General features: G+C 35.6%; 2 protein-coding genes across 2 annotated transcripts; one reads left to right on the top strand and one right to left on the bottom strand.

Moving 5' to 3' along the window:
* The first annotated feature begins 834 nt into the window (after nt 1-834).
* Nucleotides 835-13,637, top strand: LOC109098345 (protein NPAT-like). The gene is made up of 17 exons (XM_042739583.1): nt 835-1,038; nt 1,305-1,423; nt 1,532-1,592; nt 1,679-1,757; nt 1,847-1,887; nt 2,306-2,518; nt 2,602-2,677; nt 2,789-2,912; nt 2,999-3,090; nt 3,213-3,294; nt 3,540-3,636; nt 3,727-3,837; nt 6,595-7,899; nt 8,056-8,165; nt 8,252-8,342; nt 11,096-12,351; nt 13,228-13,637. Exons 1-17 carry the CDS (start codon nt 1,002-1,004, stop codon nt 13,306-13,308), a joined length of 3,975 nt encoding a protein of 1,324 aa, XP_042595517.1. The 5' UTR covers nt 835-1,001; the 3' UTR covers nt 13,309-13,637.
* Nucleotides 13,638-17,634: 3,997 nt separating this feature from the next.
* mmp20b (matrix metallopeptidase 20b (enamelysin)) lies at nt 17,635-24,048 on the bottom strand. The gene is made up of 10 exons (XM_042739590.1): nt 21,487-24,048; nt 20,657-20,895; nt 20,410-20,558; nt 20,211-20,336; nt 19,956-20,114; nt 19,661-19,832; nt 19,045-19,178; nt 18,803-18,959; nt 18,619-18,722; nt 17,635-18,526 (listed from the first exon to the last, which is right to left on the bottom strand). Exons 1-10 carry the CDS (start codon nt 21,616-21,618, stop codon nt 18,426-18,428), a joined length of 1,473 nt encoding a protein of 490 aa, XP_042595524.1. The 5' UTR covers nt 21,619-24,048; the 3' UTR covers nt 17,635-18,425.
* Nucleotides 24,049-24,119: the final 71 nt, after the last annotated feature.

Here is a 24,119-nt window from a genome sequence, read left to right on the forward strand (position 1 = left end):
TCTATCTATCTATCTATCTATCTATCTATCTATCTATCTATCTATCTATCTATCTATCTATCTATCTATCTATCTATCTATCTATCCCCACACACGTATATATGCTCTCTCTATCTCTCGCTCTAACTCTATAGTCAAATGTAAATACATAAATAATTAATAATAACGTATAGTGCTTATACACATCAACGTAATATAAACTTATATAAACTTAGTGCTTAATTCAAGCGCAAATAGTGAATTAATTCTTAAATTCAAGAGCTTTAAGATGGGATCTCTAAGCGCAATACTGTAAGGAAATAAGAAAAGAAAAGAAAAGAAAAGAAAAATCAGAACAAATCTCATTTGTCTTAAAATCTTAAAAAGAAAAGAAAAGAAAAGAAAAAAGAACAATAAGACAAATCTTATTTGTCTTAAAATCTTAAAAAGAAAAGAAAAGAAAAGAAAAAAAGAACAATAAGACAAATCTTACTTGTCTTAAAAATCTTAAAATCTTAAAAAGAAATGAAAAGAAAAGAAAAAAGAACAATAAGACAAATCTTATTTGTCTTAAAAATCATTAAATCTTAAAAAGAAAAGAAAAAGAAAAGAAAAGAAAAGAAAAGAAAAGAAAAAAAGAACAATAAGAAAAATCTTATTTGTCTTAAAAATCTTAAAACCTTCAAAAGAAAAGAAAAGAAAAGAAAAGAAAAGAAAAAAAGAACAATAAGAAAAATCTTATTTGTCTTAAAAATCTTAAAACCTTCAAAAGAAAAGAAAAGAAAAGAAAAGAAAAGAAAAGAAAGGAAAAACTACATTTCCCTTTATTTCCTCTCGAATATTTCACTAACCATATCCGGGTCAGAGGAGGCGAATTTCCGCGCCTTTTCGTAGTCGAGATGGATGAGAGGGTTAAACGACCTGCAATATTTCAGCTGTATTATCACATTATGGACTAAATTAAACTTTAATACACATGCTTCAAATGCAGACGATTTGGTGAGACAGGATAACATCGAAGTATGTTGCTTCCGTCTGACGTCGCCAGACTTGTGCTGGGTAAGTTCACTCTTGTTGTGTCTCTCTCTAGGAGAAGCTAGCGAGCTAATACTTCGTTCCTAATTACGATATATATGTAATTTGTCTCTAAAACTGCTGGGTAGCGGTAAATATTTAGACCATTACAAAACTGAGACACTTGTGTCGTTCTGAGCTCAGTCAGTGCGAGGCTGTGACGTGTCGATAACAGTAATGGCTGATTCATCTTCTATTCTCAAATCAAAAATTTAAGTATGAAATATGTGTCACTTACTTTCAACTTTTAGGCTACCTGCAGCAAGAAGGGCTCACTGCCACGAGCCGAGCCTTCATCTGTGAGAGTCCAAACCTGAAGGAGTATGCCGAGCACAGCTCAGAGGACGGGGTCATCCCTGCCTGTGTGTTTGTATGTGTCAAGTTCTGGATTGATAACACGGTGGTGAACATCGATAAATTACTGGCGTGTGTTTACTAGATAACAATTTTGATATTGTCGATTCTTCTTCTTTTCAAGTCTCTTTTTGGAAAAAACCTCATTACGATTTTAAATGAATACGTTGCTGTTAAAGCAAAAGGTGAGTGCCCTTAAAAGTAAATGACATGTTTTGAGATACACACTGAATCTGCTTCCATTTTAACACGCTTGTCATTTCTAATGCAGAAACAAGTCAAGAAAATCAAATCCCAGCTGTGATGACATCATTATGGAAAAAGCTTGACTTCACGCTCAACCAGATCAAGTGAATGACTATTTGTTTACATTGTTACATTGAATGTTTTAATTTTCTTATGCGCCGTATTTATTAAAATCGTTCTGTATTGTCCACAGGTCTCTGCAGAATTCTCCTGCAGTGCAGATGAATCAACGGCGTGAGTTTTGCTCATTGTTTGAGAGAAATTGTGTTCTTGATGACTTGGAGTTATTGAAATTAGACAAATATAATAGATATATAACACATATATAGATATGGCATGGAATGTAAAAATACGTGCACAATTAACACACACTACTGTTTAAACATTTATTTTGGTTATTTTTTATGTTTTTATGTTAATATTGTTTATTTGATAAAAAAATAAAGTAAAACTATATTATTTTAAATATACAGTAAATTAAAAGGTACAGAATTTATTTGAAAGAGAAAGTTTTGTGTATCATTATAACTGACTTTACGGTCACATTTGATCAATTTAATGCATCCTTGCTGAATAAAAGTATTAATTTCGTACAGAGCCCAAAACATTTGAACAGCATTGTAATTTATTTATTTTTTTTTCTGAAACTAAGTGCGCACTATGAATAGCATTCAAAATATTAGGCGTCAACAAAGACCCTTGTTGGCATCACAGTCTCCCATCATTGGGCTCCCACCTGTGACTCCAGCAGTTCAGTGTGTCCCCAGCACTGTGTCCACCCCTCAAGGCATGCTGGGACATTCCACCCCAGTGTCTTTCACTTCCCAGCATACCAGACCTACCACTCTCTACCTTAGTCAGCCAGGTGAGTCCTGAAAAACATGTTTGAATCACACTTTCGTATGATTTAAGTAGCCTTTTTCATTTAGCTATCTTACATCTTGATAGGAGAGTCACCGTTGCAGATACTGGTTACTGATAATAGATTGAATCCAGGACCTTTATCTCCGGCCCGCAGGAAATGGTAAGATGAGAGTGATGTCAACACCAGAAGTATGTTGCAGATTCACGCATTCTGTCTTTTCCAGATCAATCTGTATTCTGTAACCAGATCAATCTGTGTTTTGTGCTGCAGTGACTCGCCGAGGCGGAGAGGAGGTGGTCAGTCGGGTGCCAGCGGGACCAGCAGGGCCACCGTAGTGTCCAGCACTCTCATTGTGGAATCTCAAAGTGAAGAAACTGTGACAGAGAACTTATCTGTGAGTCAGGCTGATTCAGTTCTCATTTTTTTCTTTTCCTGTTTACTTCTGTGTAATTGAAGATCATGTTTCTTTTTTTTTAACAGCAAATAGTTATAGAAAATGCCAGAGAAAAAATTCTCAATGATAGATCCTTGCAAGAAAAACTTGCTGAAAACATCAACAAAATCTTGGCAAGGTAAATACTAAATAATGGCCAAGAAACAACTTAAAAACACATTTAAAAAACATTGAAATCATACTAAACATAAAACAAAACTATGTGATCGTACTAAACATGTTGTAATATCACTTTAACAGTGATACTAGTCCTCAGACATCAAAAGCTGCCTGCAGTACTGTGGAACAAGAGCAGTCGATTGATGAAATCCTGGGCCTCCAGGTGTGTGAATGCACATCTTTAATCGTTTGTTCTGAATATGTTGACAGTAGGGATGCACGATAAATCTTGCACGATATTTAATGCGCATCTCGTCAGTAAAGCCGGTTCTGTAATCAGCGGTAAAGATTTACAACTGATTACAGAACCGGCTTTACTGACGAGATGCGCATTAAATATTGTGCAAGATTTGTCATGCATCCCTAGTTGACAGCCAAATCAACCCTTAACCTGTAAAATTGTTCTAGGGGGAAATTCATATGACTGATGTTGCCATCCAAGACATATTGACACAGACAGAGTCAGACCCAGCATTTCAGGCACTCTTTGACCTCTTTGACTATGGTAGGTTTAAGCAAATCAAATTCTGATATAAAAGCCACACTGATTTTTTTTATTTGTAAGGTCTCACTGATCACCTTTCATATTGTTTGGGGAAAAGTAAAACAGCTGAAGGCAGTGAACAGGCTGATGGGAGCTTCAGTACCAGTACCAGCGCACAAGAGAGTGATGAGACCGGGCATGTAGAGAGCGCTTCTGAAACTGGTAAGATGGGTCGGCTTTACTTTGAAAAGCAGCACAGGTAGTTTCCTGTGTGTACATTTAATTATATGAAAAATTAGGGGTGTGCGATATTGACAGAAAATAATATCTCAATATTACTGGGATTTTATCGATAACGATAATTAAACTATATTTTGAGTGCGTTATTGTGCTCGTTTTGTATGCAGCTCATGGTATTTTTATAAAAATAAAGGATGTTTATGACGATAAGCAGTGTGGCGTGATTAAACATACAAAGAGTGCTTGTCTGCCTATTATAGAATCTAAATAAACTATAGATCACAATTGGAAGTTATTACAAGCACTCGATGATGGTTTAAAGTGGGTTTTAAGCAAAAACTTTAATAATTAATGTACATAAATGTTCAAATGTGGCTTGATGCTACTTCTGCTTGTATTTTAAGATGTTTTCTTGTAAGCATTATAGATAGTTTGTGTTTCTGGCACAGAACCAAACTTTAGGCTATTTATCTTAATTTAATGCAGTATATTGAGCATCAGACGATGTTAAATCCATATAGGCTATGAGATACATATCTGAGGAAAAATGCATTGTTGGTCGGCGCCACCTAGAGTGCAGGCGTGAATTAGCAGAAGGCGTTCAATCGTTTCTCGCTCGGTGTGAAAGCAATGTTTGTCTGTGATTCGCCTCGCTTTTTCACATCGCGCTCAGTGTGAAACGGCCATTAATCAGTGAATTAGAATAATAGGACATTTGGGTGGTTACCAAGCAAATAAAAAAAAACGTATCAACAAAATTCATCTTTGCAATGCAGAGTTAAATCTTTGCAATCTGAAATGGCATTTAGATGTATTTATAATGTGTTTTTTGTGTGTAATGTATGTATTTAATTTTTTATTTTCTAATTAATAAATATTGTTTTATTATGTTTTGTATAAAACGTTGAATAGATACTTTAAATGTATCCAGTAGGTGGCAGCAAGTCACTGTAAATAAGTGAGTCATTGCGATTGAATCGAATCATTTAACGGTTGATTCATTCAGGAATGAAACACCATCATGTTGCTCAGAGACCCAAAACAGTGCTGTGGTTGTGTTTGGAATTATTTTTGTTGTGAAAATAGTGTAAAAACAGGAAATTTAGTGTCTAAAACTTAAGTCTCTTAATTAACTTGTTGTTTATTGAACTGTTATTGAACAAAATTAATATCACATTTGTAATCATGGTAATTTTTGGAGAAAAAACAGCACTCTTCATGTGAAATTGATTAACTATTTGAAGTGGTATAAATATACACATTTTCTCCACCATGTCTTGAATTAGTGATTATTCTAAATATTTTAATAGACTGTATCATGCAGTGAAAGAACGCACTCTAAATTCGCACATGCACTGGTCTAGACTTCTTCATGTAATGTATGCGTACGCTCTGTATGGTTTTTTTTTTTTTTTGCAAAATACTCGATAATGTCAAATCGCACATCGTTAAAACAACAATTATGATATTATAACAGACGATATATCTCACACCCCTATGAACAATGGTTCAAAAGTTTGGGGTCAGTGATTTTTATTTTGAATATATTTTTTCATATTTTAAGAAGTTTTTGAAAGAAGTCTCCTCTGCTCACCATAGCTGTGTTTATCTGATCAAAAATAAACTACAACAGTAATATTATTAAATAATATTACAATTTGAAATAGCATTTTTTTTTTCCCTATTTCAATATATTTTAAAATAATTTATTCCTGTTCTAGCAAATTTTCAACAGCCATTACTTCAGTCTTTGGTATCACAAGATCCCTCACAAATGATTCTCATAGGCTTATTTGATGCTTGGGAAACATTTCTTATCATCAATATTAAAAACATTGTTTATAACAGTTGTTTTTGGGAAACTGTGATACATTTGTTTCAAAATTCTGTGATGAAGTAGAATTTCATCCTTGTTGAATACAAGTATTTCTTTCTTTAAAAAAAAAAAAAAAAAATCTCACTGACCCTTAAATACATTGTACGGGTCAAAATTATAGATTTTTCATGTATGCCAAAAATCATTAGGACATTAAGTAAAGATCATGTTCCATGAAGATATTTTGTAAATTTCCTAAAATAAAAATATCAAAACTTAATTTTTGGTTAGTAATATGCTTTGCTAAGAACTCAATTTGGACGATTTTAAAGGTGATTTTCTCAATATCTTTGATTTTTTTTTTGCAACCCCAGATTCCAGAATTTCAAATAGTTTTATCTCGGCCAAATATTGTCCTATCATTACAGACTATACATCAATTGAAAGCTTATTTATTCAGCTTTCAGATGATGTATAAATTAGGGCTGCACGATTAATCGCATGCATTTGTCATGCGTGTCTCATCAGTAAAGCCGGTGCCGTGATTAGCGGTAAATGTCTGTCACCTGTTTTCAAACGGGAGCGGCAGTTAATACACAGAGCCGTAGTTCACTGACAAGCTAAGCAATATCGTGTTCATAATCGAATGCGATTAATCTCAATTATGAACAGAATATTGCGTAGCTTGTCAGTGAACTACGGCTCTGTGTATTAACTGCCGCTCCCGTTTGAAAAACAGGTGACAGACATTTACCGCTAATCACGGCACCGGCTTTACTGATGAGACACGCATGACAAATGCATGCGATTAATCGTGCAGCCCTAGTATAAATCTCTATTTTAAAGAAAATTACCCTTATGACTGGTTTTGTGGTTCAGGGTCACATATATAAACTGTTGTATGATTTTATTTATGATTTTAGGCACTGGACAGGAGGATTCCACTTCAGGAGGAGAAAGTAGGACACAAAACCTAAGCACCCAGTCTGAGTCAACAAGCAAAAATAAATCATCCAGCATTTGTAATGCGACAAAGTCTGCTTCCACAGCTTCACAGCCACGTATCGTAACCAAACAAACTGGACGAGGATCCACAAACTCCAAAAGAGGACTATCCAGGACTAGAGTTTTATCTGGTAATAAACAATCCAAAAGTGCCACTTCAACTTCAGGGTTGAACGATAAAGCAGATTCGCGTCCACCTGACCAAACCGTATCAAGCTCTTCTTTGACAGAGGAAGGACTTGGCATGGAGATAGATGAACCAGAAAATGAAGCCTCTGAGAGTGTAAATATCCAGCTAGTTACTCTGGAGAACTCAAATGCCAACGAAACATTAAATGACAATAAAAGCAGTCAAGTTCCTGTTTCAAGTAAGACATCGCAAACCACATCCACAACTGAAACCTCAAATAATGCATTCGTGAATGAGCCTGGGAGAGTAGCAGGAATGACCATCGGACAGAATGAAGATATTGTATCTTCTTTATCCATTCAAAATGACGCTGTGCCCTCACTTTGCTTGCCTCAACCTGACACAGACATATCTGTTCAAACGGCTTCTCCACCCTCTACAAACCAGATGCCTTTAACTCCTTCCAGCACTCAAACTCAGTCCAGTACTGTCAAAAGCAATCTCCCTACATCAGGTGCTTCATCTATCACCACTACGCCATGCATTTCTGACGCCCCGACCAGGGAGCCTGATCCCAATAAGATTGTTTCCCTAAAAATCATCATCAGTGACGAGCAGGACGAGGTCTCAACTGATGCAACACTGAACCAGGCAGTTTCCAGCATCACCAGTGACCACATCCCCACCATATTCCTGTCCTCGCCTGCCAAGACTTTGCCCGCAACCTCTGCGGTCATAACACAAGAAGAAACGGCTCAGGCTGTGAGCTGCTTACAGGGTGTAGAGGGGGTTGGATCATTTGGAACACCTAAGAGGAGCGTGCAGAGTAGCGGACAGCCTGTGTTGGGACGTCCTGTAGGTCAGGAAACCGGTTTTATTCAGCTGTTGCAAACTAACCCCACCTTTGGGCCTTCAAGCAGCTATTTTGTCGTAACTGATCCAGCTGCTGCCGAGCAGCGGTCAAATGTTGTGCTGCTTCCAAGTAATATGCCTCAAGGGACCTTGTCTTCAATGCCGCATGTGGTAACGACTCCACCTCGCCAGAGGACTGTGGTGTCCATGGGTGCAAATGTCTCTCAGACCTATTCGCCTGGTGAGTGAAGAGTTAGTTTGATTATATAAGACACTTTAAACTTTTATTTAGGTTGTATGTTTCTGTGTTTATGTTGAGGCACTCATTTGCAGACTTTATTTAGTCTTCCTCTGGATTAAGGGTGCATGTTTGAAATTCCAGTTGATTTTTTTTTAGGCTCCACAATCATTATATCTTCTCCAGTTCAGCCCATGTTACAAAATGTGATGCTTCCAGTATCTGTAATGGGGCAAAATACTGGAAAACTTGCAGTCCTTCCCAGTAAGGTTAGTAACTTTGAAGTGTACAGATTTTGTGACAGAATAATAGTTTTATTCTATTTCTAATTACAATTTTTTTTTTTTTTTTACAGATGTTGACTTTGCCATGTTCAGCCACTGTAAGGCCGCCTGCAAAAGTTATCTCTCAACAAAAATTGGCACCCAAGGAAAACACTGACATGGGTAAGTTTTTTTTAAAATTGTATTTATATTATATAAAATATTTATATAAAAATTTGTAAGTTTATATTTATGTAATTATAAATAATTTATATACTTAATGTGTTTATATCAGAGTATATGAGCGGAGTGGAGCAGCAACAATTTCCCGCTCCCGCTCCACTCCGTTCTCACTGATACCAGAAATACCGCTCCACCTGCGCTCCGTGGCTAAAGAATTTCATTATGTTTGAAATGTTATGTTCATAACGTAGCCTATATTAAAATAAAAAAGAAAACAAAGAAAATAACAGGATAGTTTCAAAGTGACTTAGGCTATTATGTGCAAACTTTTTTTTACCACATGCAAAACTAATAGCATGGTTGTCAGCATTAAAATGTATAATTGCTGCTTTCTGCTGTGCAAATTTAGTTTGTGATGAAAAAAACAGTTTACATTTTCATCAGTTATTTTTTCTACAGATCGATGCATTTCTTACAGATTTATGCTCATTCAAAATCAGATACAGATGAAGTAGCACTGTAAGATTACATTTGTTTGAATACATTATTGTGAAAGCGATTGCATGTGAATGTCCTGTAACTGTTTAAATCATGCTTTAACCTGAAAATATTCAGTAAAAGGAACAAACTCCTTGAGAACTAGCCTATAACTTCCCGCTCGGCTATTGCCGTCATTATAACCTTCTGATTAGAGAGATCCATCTGTATCAAGCTATAGCTAAATATGTTTAACATGTGAGTTCTTGCTAAATATGCAGTTATATTACAGGCTGTTGGCATGAATTGTACTTGTGAGGGAACAGTGGTGGAGCGCTCTTGGAGCAAGTGAAAACTTTTAGAGACCGCCTATCAATCATCCCAATGTGATTATCGGCCGATCAATCGGAGCACCCCTAGTTAAAAATAACAGTGAACAGTGGTATTTGAATGTTGATGCTTAGCCTAAATAATTTTATTGGGAGCGTTCATGTGAGAGCTGCAGTCTTAGGCCCACCCCAAATTAGGGTTGGGTGTCGATTGGGTTTTTTACGATACTGGTGCCATATCGATACTTTTAAAATGGTAAAATGGCCTGAACCAATATTTCCAAAAAAAAAAAAAAGAGCCACAAAAAACTATGGATAACATTAAAGAACATTAAAAAATATTTAAATAAATCCATAACCTTCACATGCTCCTTGGATGCTCTCATTTCCCAAGTTGTGCTTCCCTTACTCTATGGCTAATAAATGTATTTCACAATCTGGGTCATTATTTAATACAAAACCACACATAATGTTTTTACTGTATCTCTGTCAATCACGCTGATATTTAGTTATGTCTGTCACTGTTTTTAATCAGTTCTGTGAATGACTGTATGGTCATTCTTTATAAAGTAGCAACAATGTAGTTTGTAAAGTACAGTACTGTGCAAAAGTCTTAGGCACATTAGTATTTTCACCCCGAAAAAGGGTTTTAAGCCAGTTATTTATATATTTTGCTGTAGTGTGTCAGTAAGAAATATCAGTTTACATTTCCAAACATTCATTTTGCCATTAATTTTAATAATAATCTAGTGAGATTTTTGAATGCACAAGCAGTCTGACAACAGCCGGTGCTCCAAATGTAGATCTAATCTCACCGTCATCGAATCTGTCTGTGATTACATGAAGAAACAGATGAAACTGAGACAAACTAAATGTCTCTACAGCAAAAGATATAAATAACTGGCCGAACACCATTCTTTGGGGTGAAAATACTAATGTGCCTAAGACTTTTGCACAGTAGTGTATGTATAAAGTATAATTAAATTAAGTATATTTAAGTATAATTAAAGTATGCGTTCATATGTGTTAAGGGCTAGAGTTTCGCTGGAGGAAACAGCTGTGGTGTGATGAACGGAGCGAAAACTTTACAGTAGATGGCAAACCGATTGCTCCCTCGTGACCTATTGTAAACTGTATTTATGATAAAGAACAGCACAGATACAGATATTCTAATAATCTATCGATAAACACATCTTGTGTCCTCTGTTTCTGTTTGAGTCCGCTCGCGCTACTCTGCCACGGTCTGCCGATTGAAGAGCGCACTGAAAGATGGGGAGGAGACCGGTCTGCCGCTGTTTTCATATGAAATTTAAGGGGACTTACTCTGAGGCGATCGTGAATTTGTGTGCAGTTTATGGAGCTATAGCCCCACTACAAAAGCCTAGCGACGCCCATGCTTCTTGCATACATTTCAGAGAACCAGGACACATATTTCAATGGATTGCTCAGGCATTTAAGAGGCACTGAAATCTGTGTTCTGATTCGGTTCGCTTCGTACCGGTTACATAGGTACCCAACCCTACCCCAAATGTTCTAATTGGTTGAGACGTGTGATGACACCCATCCTAAGCCAGTAATGATCAGCATCCCACCCCTCCTGTGACCCATATTTTGTCTGTATGTGTATTCAGAGCCAGTGAGCAACGGACTTTCAAAATAATAAAAATAATAAAAAACTGCATTTATGAGCGATAAAATAATTGTCGGTGTTAATTAATTAATGTGTTAACGCGTTAACTTGACCAGTCCTTATATAAATATATAGTAGTTTTGTATTACGCTAAAATGTCAATTAATGTTTTTCCAGAGATTTAAGTTTTAACTAGATTCCTAAAATACACAAAAAAAATTCACTACCATAATTTGAAAAATGTTCTTTAGCAACTTGTTTTATCTGAAAGTTTGTGGAATATGCATCAATGTAATGACTTGTTTGCTGATTTTCAGGTAAAACCGGCACATCTGGGTCTGGTCAAGTGCTTCCCCAGACCTCTGAGCAACAAAAGAGTGTGAGCGCAACAAGCCCCAGCCATCGGCGAATACTTTGCTTTGACGTCACACCTGAAAGCCCTGCAGCTGGCCAGAATTCTTCACAGACAAGCACACTCACATCCTCTGCTGTTACTTCCTCTCCAGCTCAGCAGGTTCAGAAAGAAATCACACAGACTGAGCCGAAACAGCCTTTAGTTTCTGACACCCGCAAAAGAAGAATAGAAACCGTTAGGCTGCCAGAAGTAAAGAACTCTGAAAAAGTCACCATATTTCATCAACAAAAAGAAGCCCCAAAAAGCAAAGTCACTGAAAAGGGACCAAATCTAATTATTTTATCAAATGCCAAGTCTTCCAACAAAGCTGCCATTGAGCCTGAGGCTCTCATTAGATCAGAATCACCAAACAAATCACAAGCATCACAGAAAGAAGACGGCGGAGTGGTTTCAAAATCTTCTGCTCCAGGCCAAAAGCAGAAACCAGCAGGCAACACAAAGGACAACACACAAGAAGAATCTTGTGAAAAGAAGCCGTTAAAACCAGCAGAAAGATCCTCAGAAAAAACTTCCTTACAGAACTCTCCAGGTGTCACTGCAAATAAAGAAAATGAGCTGGAGAGCTGTCAGCGTCAGACACCCGCACGCCCCGCTGAAGATCTCCAACTTTCTACAGAAAAATCTACAGGAACAGTATCGAGCAGTTCCAGTAAAACCTTATGCAAGACAAGCCCTCTAACTAAACAGGCTGTTGAGATGCTGCAGGACATACAAGGCCAGGCTCCCGCAGCCACTCCACCGAAGAGACCGGTGGCCGGATGTCCAGATCTCCCGATCCCGAGGACACCTGGACCAGGACGTGCACAGGAGGATCTGACGGATGGATTGAGAACCCCGTCCCGACAAAGGCTCAGGAGGGAGGGTGAAAGCACACCAAGGCATCTCCCCCCTCCCGCCACACCTGACATCCCCTCCTGCAGTCCTGCCAGCGAGGCGGGGAGTGAGAACAGCATCAACATGGCCGCCCACACTCTCATGATCCTGTCACGCGCCGCCAGGACAGGAGGTCCTCTGAAAGACAGCTTGCGTCAAGAGGAGGCCAGTGCTGGGAAATCTGCCATCCCTAAAGGAAAGAAGCGAAAGCAAATTGAATTGAGCCCTCCTGCAAAGAAAGAGCTACAGCTTTCCAGCTCCTCGAGCAGTAAAAAGAAATCAAAGGTGAGCTGATATTTTATTGGTTATTTGTAAAAAAAAAAAACAAAAAAAAAACCTTAACCTAGTGAGCAGTCTAGATAAGCCCCCTATCAAGTATGTAGCAATAGTAGCAAAATTATGTTTTTAAGATGCTTTTGAAATCATTTATGCCAAATCTTAAGCAACATAACATCCTACATTTGAAAGGCAATTTTATAATATAGTGTGGGAAACCTAGTGGACAACATTCGTCCAAATGTTTGGACGAAGTGAAATTTTGAGATGTATATTTATCCGTCATATGCATACACATAATCGCATCCAAAATAAACGCTTGTGTTTACATAATATATGTGTGTGTTTACTGTGTATATTTGTGTGTGTATGTGTGAGTATCTATATATATATATATAAATATATAATTTGTTTTATTATATTTATGTATTATTTCTGTAGAATAACTATAATGAACTAATTATATCAATAATAAATATACACATTACACACACATATTATGTAAACACACACTTTCTTTGATTTTGGAAGTGATTAATTGTTTTACAGCCCTAATAATTCATTGTATAAGTGAATGTTTGCAATGTGTGTGTGTGTGTGTGTGTGTGTGTATGTATATATATATATAATGTTAAAACCTAAATCAAGTCACTAGTGGCTGGTGGAAAAAAAGCATCTCAGACCAGTTATTTATTCCATTTATATACCTACTGTATACCATTCATTTAGTATGTGTCCTGCCTAGACAAAAGGCAGTAGACAGCGAGTCAGCTCATGGCAGTCCAGCCAATCTGAGAAGTCTGACTCATTTTTGTCTATTTGTGTACTTCAGCATGCATCATCTGATGTTAACATTGCTCGGCTGAATTCTTTTTTATTTTTCAGAAACCAAAGAAGCTGTTGGACTCCTTTCCTGAAGACTTGGATGTTGATAAATTCCTGTCATCCCTGCACTATGATGAGTAATGACGCTGAGGACGAGCCGTGCTGCTGGCCACCATTTCAGGGACATAACAAGCCATGTGTGTTACTGAGAGCGATAAAACTGATCTATTCAGAACCCATTCTGAATAGATGCTTTCTGTTTTACGTCCAGGATGTCAGATATTGTACATAGACACCATATTAGCCTAATAATCATATTCATACATTTAAGATGGTCATATGAAGAGTTAATTTGCAAAAACGAATAACTCCGTTTTTAACAATTCTCAGAAATCATGTTTTTATTTTTATTTTTTTATTGTGCATTCCACTTAATCTCAATCAAACTGCAGTTGGGTTATTTTGACTAGTTAAAAAATTTATAAGTTTTTAAAAAAACAGAGTTAACAATAAAAACATGATAACATAACAAAAAACATGATTTAAAAAAACAAACAAAAAAAACAGGGTTATCTGTTTCTGCAAATAAACTCTTTGTATACAGGCCCAAACTAATTAAGCACCCTTCAAAACAAACCAGAAAATAATTTAAGACTAAACTGTCATTTTGTGAAAGAGTGTCAGTTGAGCTGCTCCATTGCAGCCAGCTGTTATTTAGTCTGTTGCCTTATGTTTACCATCAACTGCACCATGTGACTACATTTCTCTGAACATTTTCAAGAGAGATGATTTCCTTTGTACAGCCTCTAGGTGGTATTCTTCCTTTACAGTACGGATAGAGAAGTTGATCATTATTGTTTTCTGTATTAAGATGGTTTATTATATGATGTATTTTAATAAATCACTATTTGATTGAATATTTTTTTGAATGATTTCTGTTTCTAGGTCCAGCTGTGGCATATTTATATTGAGCAGACCTGCAGCAGTTGCATGAACACCTTAATCTCATTTTTCTTTAACTATACACTTTCTTTGATCACAGTATGTCTTGAGCAGCAAATCAGCCCATTAGAATGATTTCTGAAAGATCATGTGACACTGAAGACTGAAGTAATATTTTAAAATACAAAACTTATTTTAAAAAGTGTAATCTTATATTACCCAATATTACTGTTTTTACTGTATTTTTAATCAAATTCATAATTGGTGAGCACAAATAGATTTTCTAATATACTGTTACTCAACATGTTTAGGAAAACCAAGGGAATGCACTTATATATGATATTGTGGCTTGTGAGGTAAAATGAGGTCACTGGGAATGAAATCAGGACAAGCAAGGTCCTGTAAGTGCTGGAAGCAACAATAAATCATTTTCCCAGCTGTTTAACATTCTCTGTACTCATATGCGCTCTGTTATTTTGATAGCTAATCCAAACTATTTAGGTCAACAAGCCATATCAGATCATATCAGAGACGCCGTGTCTTAGTGCTTTTACTTCAGTTGTCCTTTTTTCTCATGATTTTCAGGCCAGCAGCACTGCATCCGTGTATTTTTAGGTGTCAAATGTTCTTTATAAAGTAAAAAGGTTCTTGAGATTAAAATGTTCCTCACACTAAGAATTTTTTTCTTTTTCTTTTCTTTCTTTTTTTTTGGGGGGGGGGGGGGGTTCTTCGGTGAACCAAGTGTTTTTTTTCTATTGCATTGCTATTAAAATATAAAATATATTATTATTCATTTAATGATTTATTAATAATGTTCAAACTGTTTGATGCTTGATGTTCAAAACTATTTTAAAAGCATGTTGCTGGTATGTGCATTTATTTTTTAAAGCATTATAATGCATTCATGGATATGAAGTGATTTCAAAGATATTGAGTATATGTCAATAATTTGAGAACATTCATTCATTCACTGACGATTCTGTAACCACGTGAAAAAATACAAATATTTCTTGATACTGTACAACTAAGCTTATTCAACATGTAATATGAGGCACAATAGTCAATGACAGAATTCCTTCCTGTGTTTCTTGTGAACATATCTTTTACCAAACCAAGCATTTGTGTTCATAATGTGTAGCAAACATCTTTTAAAAACATGTCCTGTTGAGAAAAAAACTAAAACATGCATGTAATTCCAGGGAAAATGTTTCACAGAGAACACTGGTAGAAAATGATACAGTCCATTACCATTGAGTTCAAAAGCTGCATCCACTTTCCCAACAATTCCAGGCCAATCCATATGAAAGTTCCCAAATTCATAGATGGAGCTATAATAGCTCTTTGACTCCAGTTTCTGAACTACCCAATATTTAGGACCTAGCAGAAGAGTAAATATTTACACTATTGTTCAAAAAGATTGGAGTTGTTAGGATTCTTTTTTTTTTTTCTTATGGTCACAAAGGTTGCATTTATTTGATCAAACAAAGTACAGTAAAACAGTAATATCATGAAATATTACAATTTAAAATGACTGTTTTCTTATTCAATACATTCTAAAATGTAATTTATTCCTGTGATGGAAAAACTGAATTTTCAGCTGCATCACTCTCGTCTTCATTGTCACATGATCCTTCAGAAATCATTCTAATATCTTGATTTCGTGCTGAAGAAACATTTATTATCATTATCAATACTGAGAGTAGATGTGCTGCTTAAATTTTTTGTGGAAACCATGATACTTTTTTCCAGGATTCTTTATGTATGGAAAGTAAAAAAAAAAAAAAATATATTTGAGATCTTTTGTATCATTATGAATGAATTTACTGTAACTTAATGCATCCTTGCTGAATAAATATATTAAAGGTAGGGTAGGCAGTGTTTTACAGAAATATATGTGTATACACATACATACATCTGTGGAAGTCTCTTAGTCTACTTTTACCAGCTGAGGCATAGTTTCACTCTTTATAAACCTGTAATCGCTGTGTTTATGATGTTTGAATTGGGCTGTAGTTGTATCACATCACGAATAGGTGTTTGAAAACAATCATATGCTGCGTCTACAGGGGAGGGGATGCTTGGTAGAAAAACGCTCTGAGGACCTTCTCTCAGTCTGTTATGTCAGTATGTCTTCCAATTTGTTCTCATCCACATGTAACTAGAGAATTTAATATTTAACAGTTCAACATTTTTACTTCATTTGTCAGTAGAGGAATGAGCAATGCTTCACCTGTTTTTAAAGAAGATGATTTTTCTTCCGAGTACTGTCACAGCATCAAGAGAAAAGTTTGGATCACACTTGTTAGGGATTACCTGTCAAAAAAAAAAAAAAAAAAAAAAAAAAAAACATCTATTTCAGTAGCCTTTAGAGAACTTAAAAACATTTTTCCTTGGCAACTTACCATACAGAACCTGAATCCCCAGTATGTCGTCTCTTGGCAGTTTGTACGTTGCAGCGTTGAGAAACTTGTACTTTAGATACATGAGAGCAGTGGGGTCCCGAATATTATGTCTTTCATAGGAGCCACATTTTACAAAAGACATGTTGAAACCTGAGAGATTTAATGGGAGGAATAACAAACAAACAAAATCCTGAGGCTTTTCTCCATTGATTGCAGTACAGCCTACTTAAAAACCAAGACAAACTTAAAATATAATCCATTTATTAAAGGAATACTGATATACATTTGGATGGCAACATTGTAAAATCCATCGGTCTGTGGATCTTCTCTGCCGGACCTGTATGTGATGGTGTTTCTCTTCCATTTGGGCCATCCAGGATACAAGTTGAAGTTCTCCACATCAGGTACTCCACATCTTGCCTCTCTCATCACACCCTGGGTTTTCAGATCCAGAAGACCACTTTCCTTCAGGTCAAAGATATGCTGCATTGCTCTGATCTTCTCCTTCATTAGATCTGCATGCCTCTCACTGCATCTTCAGTTGATAGAATCGCTGCAGATATTCCTCTCAAACAGTAAATCTGCTTTGGTGTTTATATATAAATATTTATGAAATGTTTCAAATTCACACAGATTAACCTTATTATTATTATTTACTTTTAATAAGTAATTGTAGCGATTTATTAAACAAATGATTTACTTTCCTTTATTTATAACAATTAATTAATAATAAGATAGTCCATCATTCTGAAATCAATCAATCAAAACAATTTATTTACTTTAAAATTATAGATTATTAAAAATTTTGGTTTTTACAAATATATAAATATTTTACTGTATGCACTGTTTTACTACTATTAAAAAGTATTATGCATGCAAATGAAGTTCAATAATAATGAAGCTAAATAATAATCCAACTATTAGTATTTATGTAATAATATATTTTTAATGTTTTTATTTTCACTTACTGTACAACAACAACAACAACAATAACTATTATTATTATTAAGGATTTGTTTGTTTTACAAACCAAATATTGAAATGTTGGTAACATAACTCTAATACAAATCAAACTTTGATGCCATCTGTCCAATACAAATTAAAGACTCTCGGTGAAATAAAATATATGTTGGATATGAAGCCTAGAGAAACACATAATGGCAGACAAACCTCAGCATGTTGGATATCCTCTGTCCATATTCACCATCCAACACAAAAAGATCCAAGGCCACAACAAGCTCATTTCGACTATGGCACATTTATGTTCTTCTTTTTATGTCGTCTGTGTCTTATACAACTCATGCGTACCTTAAGACAGTAAGAAATCACGTGGGACCCAGGCCCTCAAAACAAGAATTTATTGTCAGGCATTTAGTGGCTTTTGTCGTCCACAAAATGAGATCATGTCTAGTTTTGCATCAGGAGTCTTAGTGGGTGAAGAGGATTATGATTGTGTCATGATTTGTTGTAAATGATTTAAGATTTTGTTCATTTGGTATATTCTGAAATATTCATTTTGCATGAAAAGGATTTCCATAAGTACTTTTATTACTTATTTTATTACAGTCATAAACACACACTGATTAGTGCATATTCAGGCTAAATACTTCGGTTTAGCCTCAGTCATGCAAGTGCAGAACTGAATGCTAAACAAGTTTTTTTCTTTAAAAGTAATGATACAGTCATAAAGTTGAATTTAAACCACATTCTGACTTTTTAGATACATTTGCATTTCAAATATGTTCTAAAGACATTAAACAGTAGTTGCATTTACCACATAAAAATACAAGCACAGCATGCTGAAAATACAATTCAGTACAACATAATTAATGCCATCTTTACAGCCACTTTTGCTGCATGATTCACCATTAAAATAGAATTGGATTTAGGAACTATTAGTCTAATGAATGTCCGTTAACATCCAAGCCAGGAAGTTGTCTTATCTGCTCCAATAATTTCCTTTTGTTTGACGTCATATTTATACACATCTGAGCCAACAAAGAAATGAAGAGAACCTGAAAAAAAGTATAGTGACGGATGAAAGTTATGTGACTGAAAATACATGTTAGATAAATTATAGACTAATTGTAATCAGATTGGTACCTACCATCTTTATAAATTGCTGCACTTATGGGTCCATTTATTTCTGGGAAGTCATCAGAAATGTTACGTGGGCTTGAGTCATTCATTGTCTTGTTGTGTTCATTATACCTATGAGAAAAAAACATTTTGAGTGTCATTCATTGAGACTGATATTAGTGATACATTGCTCTTGTATCTTTATAGTTCACCTCCAGTACTGGTGTTGGGTGAAGAATAGGGTGTGTACAGTTTTGTGAATGTGGACTGCAGCATCTATCTGCTGTACCCATGATGGGAACCCCAGATTTCTGATGTTTTTCGCTCTGCCTTTTACTTGGGATCCTTTCACAGTCCAGAAATTTGTCCCTGTATTGAATGTAGAACAGAAAATGTGTTTTGTTCAACATCTTGAAGGCAATTCAGGACTATATAATGTCAAACATGTCCGTACCGTTGAACAGATATGCTGTTGACCGCTGGGGGACCCAGTAAGCAGCATCGATCTGACAATCAATTTTTGGCATGAAATTGCTGATGGGACCTTCCTTTATATCATTTTGATTATTGTGTTTGATCCACAAGTATCTGCAATGATACAAATAGAGTTAAATTTGATAACCTTATATGATAAAAAAATTACGCATGTGATACAAGCAAGTAAATATTGCAAAGAGTCACTGATGAATTGATAAAGTCACAATTATAAGATATAAAGACATAATTGCAATTGCCTCTATAAACAGTTAAAACTCTGAGGTGAAATTGCAATTGTAAGAAAGATGCAATTTGGAAGTATAAGATCACAATTATGAAATATAGTCACAGTTATGAGAAATAGTCACAACTGTTATAATATTTATTAAGTTGCCAGTGAGGAGAAAAACTCAACTGTGAGATATAAAGTTGCAACTGTAGAAAATAAAGTTTCTCACAATTATGAGGACAAAAGACAGACAGACAGAAGATGAATTTAAATACCCCGGTTTTACAAGTTCCTATTATGTTCTCTCCTTTTTGCTTTCAAATGGATTGTAAGTGGCAGTTAACCCTATATGTGATCAACTCACTTGTCCCTGAAGAAGAAAATGGCTTCTCCTACAGTAGTCACAGCATCAAAAGTCAGATCGGGATTACAAGTGTCCTTGTATGACACGGGGAAATATGAACCACTATACCAGGGGCTGCTGGGATAGCTCCAGCTAAATCTTGGAGATGGATAGGGCCTTTTGTCTCTTGGCCCTGTTGGACAGAAAAAAAAACAGACATGTGATCTCTCATATACATGTGGAAACTGAACACTGCCTCTATTCCCACAATATTACAATTTCACAGTTCTAGATTGTGAAACATGATTTGTTTTACCATAGAGTGTGTTGATGTTCATTATATCTTCACTGGAGAGCAGGTTTTGTGTTTTTCTATTTTTGTATGTCGGATACATCACTGAATCTGGGTTTTGCGAGTGTTTCAAACCAAGTGCATGACCAAACTCGTGTGTAGCTACCACATACAGGTTAAACCCTGAAAAAAAAAGAAAACAGAGAAAATAAGTGAACCTTTTTCTTTTTAGTACCAAGTGTAGTCCTATATTATTTGAGTATGTCTTATTTGAGTAACCTTTGAACCCAGCCGTCCATGCTTCAGCTTCATCAAAATGAACGTCCCCACCGATGCCTTCCCCTGGGCCAAAAGCATGGGCCAGTGTGCCGTCTGGACCATCAAAGGGGAAGGAGTCGCCATGTTCTAGGAGTTCATTGCAGAATAAATGAACATCATCTTCGAAGGTGAAAGTGCATGTAAGTGGATGCTAACTTACCGTTTCCAACAAACTCCACCATGATGTCCGCCTGGTGTGAATATGACCTCTGGAAAGTGAGAGGGCTGGCCTTTGCCCATGCATCTAGAGCCGACGCGACCTGAGCATCCACTGTATTCACTGGTAAGTCACTGGTGTATCTCCCAACGCTGTAAGATTGTATGCCTTTTATTACCATACATGGTGGAATGTTACCGTCCAAATTAGGAGCATTTTATGTAACGTCCAATATGAATATGGTATTTACCTGTAAGTGATGATGTTTTTCTTCCACCTGTTTCCTCGTTTGTGACTGTAATCCTCCACATCTGAGACGCCACATCTAGGAGTCGTCATGACAGCGAGGGTGTCTGGGTTCAGGCTTCCTGTCCTGTTCAGCCCAAAAAAGCTCTGCATGTCTTTAAGTTTGGAAGAGAATGAGGGACGACTCCTCCTCCTGCGGCCTGTAGGATCTGCTTGGAAACTGTAGAATTTCTGCAGGTATTTCTACAAGAAAACACACAGGAACCACCACAGTGAGTATCAGCTATTATTACTTTTCCACACCCTTCCTGTATTTCATCCACTTGATAAGCTTTGCTTTATCATTAATATGCTTTTAGGTTCAAAGGAAAATAAGCTGCATTTTCATTATATTATGCCAATTTGTGTGCTTTTTTTTGCACACAAATGCACATTAGGTATGAACAAATAGACTGTTATTTGTACATTTGTTCACATATGTAAAGACCAAATAGATTTAAATAAATAGAAATAGAAAATACACTTCAATTACTTCTAATGAAAAATTTGATTGTGAGAATGGAATATCATCAATAAGAACACAATATCTCTATTACAGTATCTTTCTCCTAAATTGTATATGTATGTATATATATATATATATATATACAGTATACATATATATATATATATATATATATATATATATATATATATATATATAAACATATACAGTATATATATATATATATATACAGTATACAGTATACACACAAAATGTCTTTACAAAGAAAGAAAGAAAAAATTAAATTGCAAGTATTAACTGCATGAAAAAGGTACAGATGAAGGACTTACTGTTGCCAGGGACAGGTCATTCTGAGCAGGTCTTGTTGGATGCACTGATCCATCATCTTCCAGTGGTAAAGGTGCTGGATGATACTGACCAAAAAGGCCAAAGGCACAAACCAGACAGAGTAAAACCTGCATCTCCCTTTGGCAGACCACAGAAGCTTCTGAAAATGGCCCGTCCAAGGAGACTTTGAAAGTCTTAGCTGATGGGAATGCCTTTTAACGTATTATTATGACTCAGACAGTGCCAAGACCAGGAAAACCTCAAGCTTAGGGAGTGGTTTGCTCTGGTCACAAGAAAAGAGGGATCCTGTGTAAGATGTGTCAAATTATATGCATCAAAGGCATTTACCTCAAAAAGCAATTCCTAGATTTCACATGGGATTGTCTGAGTAGCATCTACCATATTTCCTGCAGTATTTCATGCCCAATGAAATGCCTCTTCCATTAAGGATACCCATGTGGTGGAGATAATAGAATTATCTTTTTAAGAAAGCATTTTTTTTGTTGCCCCCTTAAATAGCTCTAATGTCAGCAATGTTTTACACAGTGGAGTGTTTTATCTGGTGATCTGCAGCATTTATAAATGAATGCACAGTTGTTTATTTTCCTTGCCTTTCCTTGAGAATTTGGCAAAATACTGCAAGTCTACGCTTTCTAAAAAAAGATGGCTCTTTAAGGGTTCTTTACATTCAGTAATGGTTTTATTTAGAACCATAGCCTTCTGAAGAACCCTTTTATGCTGAAACGGTTCTTTGTGTTAGAGTTTAGGGTTCTTTATTTTGTTTTTCAAATCTGTAACTGTCAAAGCTCCTCGTTACTGATTTTCTGTAGTTCAGTCATCCAACTACACAGACTGTCAACACACTCTCAACAGGTAAATCATTTCTTTCTTAAAATCTCTATAAATTATAACTTTCAAATGCTAATTTGTTTTTTCTCTTTTCTCTTTTTAGTTTAAGAGAACATGTAAGTGTGACCAACTCTATTCAGTTAAGGATACTACTCTCCTCTTCTTCACTAAGTAACTAAGATATTGAATTTATGGTCTATTTTGTTAGATTTTTTTTATTACTAGGGTTTATGCATAAACATACCCAGCTATCCCATGACTTTCTTCCTTTTAACATTGTGAAGCGCTCACATACTACTTTAAGCTTTCATAAACAACTGTATACACATAAACAAATGAAAGGAGACACATATCTAAACTCAAATGTACATTTCAGATGCTGTCACATCCTACAACCTCATCATCTGCAGAGAGAAACTGCCATTCAAGACAGATAATGAACCCTTTTTCTTATGAAAATATAATTTTTTGAAATACTTATTTAATTTTTTAAATGAAAAGCTGCAGATGCAATAGTTTATGAACAATAATTTTTGATACAATCCTTACGATTTTAAAGATGGACATTTTAGCCTTTTGCATGTGCTTTTAAACAGAGGGAAAATTGCTTCATTAGTACTGTTCATTGCAATAATGTTATACATCATCACTGGCATTTCATTGCTTGCATAGTTTTGAGACCAATTAGTGAGTCCACTGTATTCACTTCTGATTGGTCAATCTGACTGGTAATATTATAGTATCAATGACTTTTATTATTTCTTGTTAATTATTAATATTACTTGTTCCATCTTTTTTTCTTAGCAGAAATTTAAGGATAATACACAGTTAAGATTATAAAATAACTGAAACCCAAAAATCGATATTTAATGTCCATCAGTAACAATGTACAGTCTGTCAGTTATCACAGCAAAATAAAATTTGCGATTACGACTCACTTTATATTATAGAAGCCTGTTTCTACTACAGAATAAAAAAAAAATATATAAAAAATAAAATATAATAATAATAATAATAATAAAGGTACTTAAGTCCTTTTTATCTCTCAAATCAGATTTTGTTTAGCGCAATTCTGAGGAAGAAAAGTCAGAATTGAGAGATAAACAGAGTTTATTTTCTTTCAGTTTCGAGGGGGAGTCACAAAAGAAAGAGTAAAAAGTGGTGCAGAAACGAAATCCATATTATATTATCCCTTACATGTAGTCGAGACATTCTACAGTGTTGGATTCCGGTAAAGCAGACTTAGCATAAAACCTTCTATAAATGTGTTTTTGGTGTATAGTGCTAAAACGGGTAAGCTGAATGAGTAGGAGGACAATATTTAAAGAAACATGTAATTGTAAGTTACATGTTTAAAAGTAATGTTTAAAACAGATATAATTGTGGCCCCACTGCCTTTCTGCCATAAAATGCTAAAGCGGCTAATTGTAAAATTGTTTGCGGTGAGGAGAATAGATAAAATAAAATTCCTTGTACAACTGGGCTCAATTTGTAGCATGTAAAATACAACATTAGCAGACTCCAGACAAACAAGCGACTGTCTAAAAGGGTGGAAAACATTTTCTTTCTCACGTTCATCAAACATACAGGCCGAAAAAAAAAGGAAAAAGGAAAAACACGTCCTGAAACATGCAACAATATTTCCCTTCTTGGACTCATTGAGCCTCACATGGCTGCCAAGAGCCCTGCCAGGCTGCCTTAGAGCAAGAAGGAAATAGCCAATTAAATTTCAACAGAATGTTCTGCTTTTCCAAGATATCACAAGCATCATGTTTGAACAGATCTA

Source organism: Cyprinus carpio, chromosome B15, assembly GCF_018340385.1.
Source record: "Cyprinus carpio isolate SPL01 chromosome B15, ASM1834038v1, whole genome shotgun sequence".
In the NCBI taxonomy this organism is placed as follows: domain Eukaryota; kingdom Metazoa; phylum Chordata; class Actinopteri; order Cypriniformes; family Cyprinidae; genus Cyprinus; species Cyprinus carpio.